The following is a 12,820-nucleotide window of genomic DNA, read 5'->3' as shown; positions in this document are numbered from 1 at the left end:
TTTTGTGTTGAATTCAAGCCAAAGTCAAGATTTTCGAGCCAGACTTGTCTTGCATAGTTTTTCGTGACTTAGAAATCACCAATCTAATTCACATCTCCGAAGTACTGACAATGTCCAAAACTTAAGCTCCCAAGATCAAGATTCGAGATTCATCCATTCAGTTTGGATCCCCTCAAGGTTATTCTCCAGACTTCATCAAGGCTTCTCTTTCAAAGTGCAGATAAACTCTCACAAGTGTGTCTTGAATTTGAAATTACATCGGGTCACCCGTCCAACTACAATTCCCCTTTCGGTGCCAAACATTCCCACCTACCATTCTTCATCTCTCACCTACCATTCTCGTTCTCTACCGGTCTCTAACCTACCATTCTCATCCACCGGTCTCACCAAAAATTCACATCCGCCATTCTCAACTGCCCATCCATCATTCTTCGTCTCTTCGCTATAAATAGAAGGGCCGGATTCACCAAAAAAACTCATCCAGAAAAACACCGAGTAATGAAATGAAGATTTGCTTCTTTCAAATTTTCAAGTCCTCTTTCTCACAGCCATTTCTCACTATGGCTTCATCATTCTCAACACTTAGCAACCGAAATTGCTTCATAATCAGTTTGAAATCAACCCTCCCATGGTTCGGCAGAAACCCTCTTCACAGCATCATTGTAGTTTTGAGATCCAAACAGATTTTGTTTCTCCACCTAACAACCACCTTTGTCCATAAAGTTATTCATAACAAGGCCTACATCGACCTTCCATGCTTCCGTAGATTTGGTTGACCAGGACATCGAAGTCCAGCAGAGACACCGGTTTCTAATCTCAGGTCTCCCGTAGTCTCTTTCCAATTGTTTGGCCTTCCAACAGAAGCAGCGGTTCGGAACAAACAGCAACTTGGCTGGTTTTTAGGACCAGAATCACAAGTTAGCTCCATCGTTCACTTTGTTGTGCTTTCCCAACAAGTGTCAATAGGTGAAGATGGTAAAAAGTGTTGGGGTATCCTACAAATTGTCTTTCATCCAACACCTGAGACGACCTCCGGGGTACCAGTTCATCAGAGTTCAGCTTTTGGGGCTGGTAAATGGTTACCAAAGCCATATTCCATGTTCCCATCAGCGTGGGATCCAGAGGTTATCGTTGCTGGTACCTCAAAACACACTTTCTGGAATTACTCCAACTTAAATTCAACTTGAAGTATTTCAGAATGTATTTTTCTGAAATTACTTCAACTTAACGTCTGTCAGTATGGTCCAATCACGCATGCACATTCTACGACTCACTGTCAGACCATATGCAAACATACAGCCACCCCATTTTCAAAGGTGTATCTCCTAGAAACACCTACACCAGAGGGTTCCCGACATACAAGATCAGAACCATGGTGGCGTATGTTTCACCCATTCGCTTTGCTTCATCCCCGTCTTCTTCACCACCAACACCGTCATCTCCAGGATCCATAAGCTTCTGAAATTACTTCAACCTGGGTAAAACGATGACGCATGCACACTCAATCACTTTCCCACATGGCCTCGCCGTAATCCGAAGTATACTCTTCTGATATAACTTCACCAGCGGCCAACAACGCATGCACATCTTCTACACCATGTGATCGCCGCCAACAATCCAAAAACACTCTTCTGAAGTTACTTCAACTTAATCTCTGCTAAGAAGGCTCGGTCATGCAAGACCATTCAAATACAGGCAGACCCCTTTTCGGTCTTACCAGATCCTTTCATATGGGTGGGTCTACTCCTTGAAAATTATCTCATCCTGATAAAAGCTCCGCCACCTTCAATCACTTCATTTAAAGAGCCAAGAGTAAAAGTCTGTTTTCGAAACTCATTCTCACACTACACTCTGAAACTGTGTGTGTGAACGAGTCTCGAGGGGGCATTTGTAGAGAAGGAAAATTCCCGACCTATCACAAGCTGACACATCACACTACCAAGTCCATAAAATGCAGCCAATTACAAAGCGCCACATGCTACTGCTAGGTTTTACTATTGCTATTCAGAAGCCAACAGAAATTCACCAAGTGTCATACAAGAACCAATCATGCATCAGCTCGTGTAAGCAATGACATAAGCAACCTCGCACGTGTAAGCAATGACACAATCATTCCAGCATGTGCAAGCGATGACATAAGCGGACCAATCAAGCTTTGCCATGTGTCACCAATCAGACTCCGCCACGTGTCGCTTACCTACCCCAAAACTCCTATAAATAGAAGCCTTCCTAAGCCATTAGGAGGACACCAAGCCATCTGAAGCACAAGCAGCATCAGAGAAGATTCAAAAGTCCAGAAGTTCTGCCGGAACCAAGCTCTAAAGCCTCCAAGAACTTCAAGAACTTCAACTTCGAATACGAAGAACATTCGAAGAGAAATCATCCAAATCATCCGCCTAGATCCAAAAGTTTGCGGGAATCAAGCCTAAAGTGTCCGAAAACACCAACAAAGCACAAATCAGTGAAGCTCTGCGGATTCAAGCCTCTAAAGCCCCGAAGAACTTTCACCACAAATCCAAGAACACGAAGAACACACGAAGAACACGAAGAACATGAAGAACAAAGGATTTCTAACAAGCTCATAGCCAGAGATTCATTGTAATTCCGTTTTAGCAATCTTCGATCCATTCCTCAACCAAATTGAAGGATATTTTGTGTTCAAGTCACAATCACATTACCACAAATCCAAATCAATAAGTCTTGCAAGGAGATCGAATCAGAGGATCACTCTTTTGTAATTACAGAGAATTATACCACAATCATCAATACAAATTCGCATTTATACAACTATTTTACTTGTTTGATTTATTTCGAACTAAGAAATTTAGTCGTCTACAGGGTTCTACAATTTTTCTTATGGCAAAAGCCCTGACAAAGTATATTCACTTGGACTTTGTAGAGGAGATGTCAAGCCAGATCTTTGCCGTAGTTGCCTCAATAACGCTACAAATCTTCTCCCTCTGCTTTGTCCCTATCAGAAGGAAGCGATAGGAGGGTATGACGAGTGCATGTTACGCTACTCATTCCGCGACATATTTAACATCATGGAAACTAGTCCTTCTTTCTATTTGTGGAACCCAAATAACGTATCAGCCAATTATGATCAGTTCAGTCAGGACCTGAGGACCTTGTTGGATAGCAAAAGAGTTCAAGCTGCTGCAGGTGGTTCTCTTCGTAAGTTTGCGGCGGGAAATGCAACAGCACCAAACAATCAAACACTATATTCAGTTGTGCAGTGCACACCTGATTTGTCTGATCGAGATTGCAGTGATTGCTTGGCTGGGGCTATGGAAGAAATACCAAATTGTTGTGATGGGAGGCAAGGTGGGAGAGTTATCAGACCCAGCTGTAATTTCAGGTTTGAGGTCTCTCTCTTCTATGACGCCACAGCTGATAATGCATCATCACCATCCCTGTCTCCACCACCGCCTCCAGTACCATCAGTATCTCCTCCAGCTGCAATAGGTACCAATGCCATTAAGCTTAAAATGTAATCCATTTGGAAGCAACCTTTTGGTGAATACTTATTTGCTTTGCTGAATGATGATTAAAGGAAAAAAAAAAAGACTTTGAAAAGCTGTATAGAAGCAAATAAGGTCAAAAGCTTACAACTCTTTATAAAGGGGTCCTTATTACTTTCCCTATAAATTCTCAAGTTTCGAAACTAATTTTAATTTTGTTACTCTTTCCGTGTATCCATTTGAATCTTTTAACATACATCTGCCAGATTTTTTTATGTAAACATATTTCTGGTTTTGCAGGAAAGGAGAGTAACAAATCTCAAACAGTCATCATAGTTGTCCCCATTATTTCTTTTGTGGTACTAATTATAATCTCCTTCTGCATCTACTTAAGAGTCAGGAAACCAAGGGAGAAACCACAAAGTAAGTAAAATAATTCGTTTATTTCTTTTTGTTATCCCAAAATTTGAATTATTGCAAAGATAATAACAAAAAATGTCAGAAATTATGTGCTTGGTTACATAGATGTGCTTCCTAAAGTTCTCAGGTATGTGTGATATTTGTGGGAGTAAAAAATTCCACCTATACTATGAGCCTATGAGGACAAATTTCCCAGCAAGCATTAACGTAAAACACGACATACTCTGGGGATTATTTATTTATTTATTATTTTTCATAAAATGATACTTAGCTACTACAAATTAATATTAATCAATGTGTTCCGTCAATAAATTGACTTGCACTAAAGCAAACAAAAAGTTATTATATACTAATGGACACGAGTTTTCTATCTAGAAGGTTTTGATAAATAATTAGTTTTTAGAGGTCATTGCTGTTGCATGCGCATATTTTAAATTGTGCTGGTTTTAAATAATGCACTAACGTCTTGTTCAGGCAAATCTGGGGATGAGATTAGAAGTGTGGAATCTTTGCAGTTAGGCTTTGGCACAATTAAAGTTGCAACATATGACTTTTCTGATGCAAATAAGCTTGGACAAGGTGGATTTGGTGTTGTTTACAAGGTAAACTCAGCTAACATTATCAATAGCCTTAAAAAGGATAATTTAATGGGCAGGACCTGCCTCATGATTGAAGTAGGGTATTGATTCAAACACTTTCCCTCCCACCCCCACCCCAAATTGGAAAAGTTTGTAGTCAGGATGCACATGTTAAGTCCAAAGGGTTAAATATGTTCTAATCTAATACTGTTTCAGGGTAAACTCTCCAATGGACAAGTTATTGCTGTGAAAAGGCTTTCAAAAAATTCTATTCAAGGAGATCTTAAATTTAAGAATGAAGTTTTGTTAGTGGCCAAGCTTCAACACCGAAATTTAGTTAGACTCCTAGGATTTTGCTTGGAAGGAATTGAAAGGCTTCTAATTTATGAGTTTGTGCCCAATGGAAGTCTTGATAACTTCATTTTTGGTATGATTTTACTTCTACCTTTATTTCAAAATTATATTCATTGTAATTTATTTTGATTACATGTCTTTTGTGGATAGATTTCGTTCACATTTTAGTCCAATATAATATATTTGATTGACTATGTAGATCCAATCAAGTGTGTACAATTGGATTGGGCAAGACGCTACAAAATCATAGGAGGCATTGCACGAGGTCTTCTCTACCTTCATGAAGATTCTCGGCTTCGTATTATTCATCGGGATCTTAAAGCAAGCAATATCCTATTAGATTTTGAAATGAATCCAAAAATTTCAGATTTTGGTATGGCAAGATTGTTTGAACTTGATCAAAGCGAAGGCAATACAAGTAGAATTGTGGGGACCTAGTAAGTATCAAACTTTTTTTTTTGACAATCTAGTATCTTACATAGGTATACTTTATGTTTACATTGTACCAAAAGAAACAATATGAAAGGCTAATAGTATTTTTGAAAATAATTGTGAATGTGCAGTGGATATATGGCTCCAGAGTATGCAATGCATGGACAATTCTCAGTAAAGTTTGATGTCTTTAGTTTTGGTGTGCTAGTATTAGAGATAATAAGTGGACGAAAGAATAATTCCTTCCGAAATGGAGAGAATATTGAGGGCCTTCTAAGCTATGTAAGTATTTTTATTTTTGGGTCTAATGGCACTGTTAGATTTATGGTTAAGTGATTGAGTTCACCATTTCTTAACAACTTAAACTTTTGGGACAATCAGCAGTTTAACATGGTATCAGAGCAAGAGATCCAAAGTTCGATCCCTAGCTTTACTCTACCTCCCATTCAAAATATTAAATTCCCACTTGTTGGACCGCCACTTATTAATGGGAAGTTTAGGCCCACAAGTGAGGGGGAGTGTTAGATTTATGGTTAAGTGATTGAATTCACCATTTCCTAATATAGTTTAAGCTTTTGGGAGAATCGATAGTTTAACAGGCACATACGCCCCATAGGTATGGAGTGGTAGGTCGGACTGCATGTTCAAATCCCACCATGTGGTGGGGTGGGGGTGAGGGGATTAATGGCCCAATGGGAGTGGAAAAAATTTGAAACAATACCCTTTTATCTTTAGGATGTGGAGTATCAAGTATTCTACCCATTGGCCTGTACCTATTAGTATGTCACTAATATTGTCCATATAGTTACAAATTATTAATGTAGCTTGTATAGCTAGTTGGCTTTATACCAAATACATAGGAATCTAGCACAAATGAAGGACGAGGAGGTTAAAGGAAATGAAGAAATACATCAAGTTGTGTAGCCCAAATATATTTCTTTTTTAAAACACAATAAAATAATGTTTTCTTGATGAATACTAAATTACTCGGTTCAAATTATCTTGCAGGCATGGAAAAATTGGAAACAGGGTATAGTTTCAAATCTTGTAGATCCCACATTGAAGGCAAGTTCGACAACCGAAATAATGAGATGTATTCACATTGGATTACTATGTGTTCAAGAAAACGTAGTTGATAGACCAACTATGGCATCAGTTGTTCTCATGCTTAATAGCTTCTCTATTACTCTACCAATACCTTCAAAACCTGCATTTTTTATGAACAGTGGTACTGAATTAAACATTTGCTTGCAAGGGGAGCATGATTCAAGGGTGACAGAGTCAAATCAATCTAAAAGTAGCTCTGTCCAAGCTTCGATAAATGAGGTGTCAATCACAGAGCTATCTCCTCGCTAGTGTTTAATGAATTCGAAATGTTATACTACTATTTTTTTTCTTTATTTATTTTAATTGATGAATACACAATGTATGAGTTATTGATGATACATTAACAACGTAGCATTCTTTTCAAAACCCGAACTATTTAGAGATCCAAAAGAAAATTGGTGTAATTTATCCATTTGTTCTTTCTCTAGCTCTGGTCTTATTCAAGAAAACAGAAAGCCACATTATGATATACCAATCTTACTGTCTCCAATTTCAATTTTTCTATTTGAATCATATGATATAAAATTTAATTATAAAAAAAGGATTTGATATAAAATTAATTTTATGTATATTAAACATATTGTCATGTGATGTCTTGTAATATTTTACTTATATAGGATGGTAATGGCCTTTTTTCAAGATTCCGTATTATTCGATTGAAATTCAAAGTTAGTAATTTTGGTGATTCTTAAAAAAAAAATGGTAATGTTGGAAGATTGATTTTGCATAAGATTTAAAGTTTGGCAAAATGAGGGATTACTAAAGAAAGGGGGGAAAAGTGGAGTACTTTCTATTTTTCACTTCTTGTCCCCATTTTTTATTGAATTTTGTTGCCTTACTTAGATGAAATAATTCTAAAGAAATAGTATTTATTTTTTATAAAATTATCAAAATAATTGAAGTAACAAACTGTTATTGATAAACAATAAAAAAATAAAATAAAATAAAGTATAAGTTATTATTAGCCTACTTAAAAATCAATAACTCTGTCGTCTTTAGTCAACAAAGAAAAATTAAATAAAATCAATAGCAATTTGCGTACCTCTAACGTTACTCGATTTAGATGCCATATTGATAAACTAGTATTTACTGATTTATCTCCATCATTATAAACCAATCTGATATGAGAAGTATAATACATATATTGAATTTATGTGATAATTGTTGCTATTTAGTAAAGGTAAGACTAAAATGATAGGAGTCTTTTAGTTCAATAAATACCTCCTGAAGTCATGAGGTTCAAATCAAATTACCCTCAATTATAAAATTATAAAAATAAATAATAAATAAAAACATAAGCACAAAAGAGACCAATATAATGGTTGCTCTGTAATAGGTCAACCATGCAAGTCCTGTATATAAAGAAAAATTTTTATGAGCAAATACTGTTGTGCAAATAGCACCTCAAGACTCAAATCAATAACAGTAAATAAGCGAAAATCAAATAACAAGGGCACATAAAAAATACAAGAATTTATGTGATTTGGCAAACTGCCTACCTCTACGGTGACGACGGAGAAATTTCACTATAAAAATAGAAAGATACAATAGTACACAAAATGACTCTCAAGAAACCCAAATCCCAATTACACCCTAGCTTTCTCTCACAAGAAAAACACAAGAATGAAGAACCACAATTTTTTCTATGATGCGGTTGTACTTCTCTTCCTATTTTATTCTTATATAATTATACGATACTAGGACTTTTTGAAATTACTTTTGCTGCCGCATATCATAAAAGTGATGCGCGCGCGCGCACATATATATATCATTATCATGTGGCTCTAGGACTCCAAATATATATATATATATATATATACAGGGCTTGGTTGGGCCTTATGGGCTTGTGGCAATTCAAACCACACACACAGGCCCACTTCAACAAGAGCTAACCTTTTATTTATTTATTGATATCCTAATCAAAACTTTATGTTCAACAAAATGAAGGGGAAAAATGGTATTTATCCCTAATTTGAAAAGTATTTAGCAAAATGCTCATATTTTGAAATTATTTAGTAAAATGCTCTTGTTTTAATTGGAACTCGATTTCAACAAAATTGAGTTTGGTGAAGAACTCGATATCTTCAAAATCAAGTTTTATGTATATTTTTAAGTAGAACTCAACATTAAATATTCATAGAACTTGACATTGCTAATGACGAGTTCCACCTGTAATTCAATTTTATCAATGTCATGCTTATCTATTGTATCTCCTCCCCTTGTAAAAGAAATGGGTAGTTGTGACTACTGGGGTAGTTGGCCTAGTGGTCATGGACTCATTTCTAAGGGTTTGGGAGATGGAGGTTTCAGGTTCAATTCCCGCAATAGAAAACGCTTGAAAAATAACTTCATTGGGGGGTTGTTATATACAACGTGACACAACACTGTGTGTTTTATCTATAAACTCACGCTTGCAATTATGAAAACACAATGTGTTTTATCCTTATTCATTTATGTTCTTTCTCTTCCTCCCCACGATAATCTTCTTTTAGGAAAAATAATTAATTTTGTTACTTGAAAACATCATTTGTTGTCCCGGGTATTCCTTTCTCACCCTAAGTGACTAAGTCCAAACTAGTTCCAACCTTGCCATCTCGTTTCCCCATATGGACTATTTATACACGAACAAAAGGAATCTTTGAAAAAACTTGAAAGCAAGTTGGAATATAATTTTTAAGTTTTAACTGATGGAGTTGCCACAAATATAGAACGCTGCTCAACCTATCAAAAATAAGAGGCTGGTGGTGAAAATGTAGGGCAACACATAAAAGTAGAAAGGTAGGCTGTTTATGGCCAAATCAATGGTGGGTGAGGTTTAAGACAGCCATTCATTTCTCTCTTTCGTTTCACCTTTCTTTGTTTGTCTTTTATTTTTGGGTATTAAACCAATCTTCTCTGAGATTTCACCGAATAAAAGTCCCACTAAACATTGGACGAAATATTGTCAATGTTTGACTTTCAAAGAAGATATTGCATTCTTTTATATAACTGATCATATCAAAACGATGGACAAAATAAGATCTCCCTCTCATGAGGTTTGTATAAATAAAACTTAACCTCAGATGGTTTTTAAAAATGAGAAATATTTTTAAAAATTAAAAATAAATATTCCATAAGGTAAGTAATATTGTGAGGCGTCATTTATACACACGTTTGGGAGGAGTGTCGTTTTGATCAACATCAAAGAAGATTGGCGCAATTTACCTATCTGTTCCTTCCCAAGCACTAGTCTTAATATATATTCATGCAAGCAGGAAGCCACATTACGATATACCAATCTCACTTTATCTCCAGCTTCAGGTTTTCTATTTAAAATTTTCATTTGATTGTCGATAATGGTGCTGTTGGATTTGAATCATATTATATAAAATTTAAATATAAATGAAAATGGATTTGCTATAAAATTAATTTTATGTATATTAAAGATATTGTTAATTAGGTGATGTCAGGTAATATTTTATTTATATATGATGGTAATGGCCTTTTTTTTTTTCCATGAATCCGTATTACTGGATTGAAATTCTAAGTAATTTTGGTGATTCTAAAAATAAAAGGTTAATAATGCTGAATCATTGATTTTGCATAAGATTTGAAGTGTGGAAACATGGAGTACTATTCTATTTTTCTTTTCTAGTTGGTTGCCTTTTTTTATTGTATTTTGTTGTCTTGGATGCAATAATTCTAGAGAAACAATTTTTTTTCCATAGACTTGTTACAATAATTGATAGTATAAGTTGTGAGCCTACTTAAAAATTAATAACAATTTGTACAAAAATATTGTGGAAAATATTGTGTACTTCTAAAATTACTTCATTTATATGCCATATGTGTTCAACGGGACGAGAGTCCACTAAGGCTCCGCTTGAGAGGTCATAAGGGAATGAAATGGAATTGAATCATCATAAGGGAATGAAAAAGAATGGAATGGAATGGAATGTATTTAAGTAAGGGAAAATAATGGAAAATAATGGAATGGAATGGAATCAAGTAACTTTGATTGGATGTTTTAAAATAAAAGAATGGAAATGAATGAAAATGAATGGAATGTAAGTAATCTTGTTTAAGAGCAACATGGAGAGAATGGAATGGAATCATTTTATGACAATATTACTATTAGACTCCTATTTTAAAATAAAGCATTGAATATATAGGGGTATTTTGGGAGTTTTAGTAAAAAAATTATTAAATTTAATTCCATTTCCTCTTATTCCTCCCAATTTCAGGAGGAATGAAAATTTGAGGTTTCAAGGAAATAAAGAGGAATGAATGTTCTCTTCTACCCATTCTATTCCATTTCACTTAAACTCCCAAACAAGAGAATGAGTTTTCTATTGTCTTCATTAAAACTCCCAAACAAAGGTAAGGGAAGAATATTTTAAAATCATTCTTTTCGTTCCTTTCCATTCCCCCTTCCCAAGTGAGGCCTAAGACAACTGCACCTGTATAGTTGACTACCATTTTTAAGGTTTGCAGAAAAGTCTCTCCCATAAGTCCCCAACCCACAAGTTTCTTAGGTAGTTTAGGGACAAGTTGAATGAGACTTTAGTGGTTGAGGTGTTGAGTCCTGTGCAAAATCCTGAATTGGGTGTCAAGTTTTTCATTTGGGCGGAGCAGAAAATTGGGTATAGTCACACTGGAGTTGTGTATGATGCATTGTTAGAGAGATTGGGGTGTGATAACAGTGGCGACGCCACGTATAAGTCAGGATGTTCCCAGGAACACCCTGACCTGAAAAAAATTAATTTTTTTTTTTATATTTAATCTGTATTAGGAACACCCTGATCACAAAATTAGGAACACCCTCAGTAACAAAATTAGGAACACCCTCAGATTAAAAAAAAAAATTATTTGTTCTACTTCCAAGCAAAAAAAAAAAAAAAAAAAAAAGCCCAAAAAATTTGAACTAAAATCTGAAAAAAAAAAAAAATTGTAATAGAATCAAGCCCACGGCAAGCCCAATAGATTACAGAGGTGGCCCATGGCAGAGAAATCGGAAACCAAACCCCAAACCCCAATACAGTCACTCCATGAGCAAAACCAAAACAAACTTCAATATAGAGTAACAGAGGTGTTTTAGTGTTTATCTCAAAAAAAAAAAAAAAAAGCCCCCAATACAGAGCAAACCAAAACCAAACCCCAGCATACCAAACTCACGGTCACGTCGCTGTCGCTCGTAGACCGCTCATCGTCGCCGTAGCTCGCTCATCGTCGTTGTCGCTTGCTCCTCGTCGTCGTCGTCGCCACTCGCCTTCATCGTAGATCGCAGATCGGTGCTCGGTACTCGCCGCTCGGTGCTCAGACCTTGGTGCTGGGTATTTCTCTCTCTTTTCCTCTTGACTCTCTCTCAATCTCTCTCTTTATCTCACTGAAATAGTAAAATGCAAAAATGAAATGAAATAATGAATGGTTTATGGTTCTTTCTCTCTCTTTATTTTTTAATATTCTAACCCGGTAACACTCTCTCTCTCTCTCTTTTGAATTTTTTGAATTCTCTGATTGGCTGGCAGCCTGGCCGAATTGCTTTATTTACATTTAGCTTTTGCCTTCTTTTTTTTTTTTTTTTTTTTTTTTTTTTTGAATTTGGCCTTATCCTATTGGTTAGTGTGTTGGTGTTGGTCAGATTGGCTGGACAAATTGCTTGCTTTTGCCTCTTTTTTTTTTTTTTTTTTTTTTTGAATTTGGCCTTATCTTACTTGTTGGTGTTGGTCAGTGTGTTGGTGTTGGTCAGTGTGTTGGTGATATATTGATTGTCTTTAGTGTGATGTGTATTGTCTGTTGTGATTGTGAAATTTTCGGATTGGCAGACTATTGTGATTGGGGCATTAGGCATGTGCATGTGCATATCTGTTGAGTGGGAAGGGGTAGATGGGTTGATGGGCTGGGGCCAGATAAACAATAATTAAAGCAGACTAAGCAGTGTAATGTGCTACACATTACACTACTTTCATTATTGTGATGCACATAGAATGTGTAATGTCCGACTCTTTTAGTGTAACGTGCACAAGAGGCTAAACAATATAATAAATTAAAGCAGTATAATTAATAACAAACAAATTAAAGCAATATAGTTTATTGTTACGCTAAATAACAATAATTAAAGCTGTATAATTAAATTAACTAATACATTATAAAAGAAAAATAAATTAAATTATGTTAGGCTAAATAACAATTAATAATTTTATAATTAATGAAACAACAATATAACAAATTATAATTTATAAAAGAAAAACAAATTAATGAAACAACTAAACAATAATAATTAATAATTTTATTAATATTTCAAATAAACTTATAGTTTATTGTTTATTATTTTGCTAGAATTATGGACAAATATTTGATAAGAAAACCACGTACCCAAGATTCATCTCCTGTGCAAGATTCATCTCCTGTGCGAGATTCATTTCCTGTGCAAGATTCATCTTCATCTTCTAAGCGAATTCGTATTGACTTTAACTTAGAAAATCTTCC

At 35.4% G+C, this 12,820-nt stretch overlaps 1 protein-coding gene across 1 annotated transcript; it reads left to right on the top strand.

Annotated features, from left to right (window-relative positions):
• The first annotated feature begins 2,924 nt into the window (after positions 1-2,924).
• LOC112015079 (cysteine-rich receptor-like protein kinase 44) lies at positions 2,925-6,792 on the top strand. Its single transcript, XM_024047449.2, has 7 exons — positions 2,925-3,465; positions 3,762-3,884; positions 4,356-4,483; positions 4,676-4,886; positions 5,013-5,250; positions 5,377-5,527; positions 6,254-6,792. The coding sequence occupies exons 1-7, from the start codon at positions 3,009-3,011 to the stop codon at positions 6,599-6,601; spliced, it is 1,656 nt and encodes a 551-aa protein (XP_023903217.2). The 5' UTR covers positions 2,925-3,008; the 3' UTR covers positions 6,602-6,792.
• The last annotated feature ends 6,028 nt before the right edge of the window (positions 6,793-12,820 follow it).

Source organism: Quercus suber, unplaced genomic scaffold (genome assembly GCF_002906115.3).
Source record: "Quercus suber isolate HL8 unplaced genomic scaffold, Cork oak 2.0 scaffold_939, whole genome shotgun sequence".
Lineage (NCBI taxonomy): Eukaryota > Viridiplantae > Streptophyta > Magnoliopsida > Fagales > Fagaceae > Quercus > Quercus suber.
The sequence above is the reverse complement of the archived record's forward strand: the minus strand, read 5'-3'. Positions and strand labels throughout refer to the sequence as shown.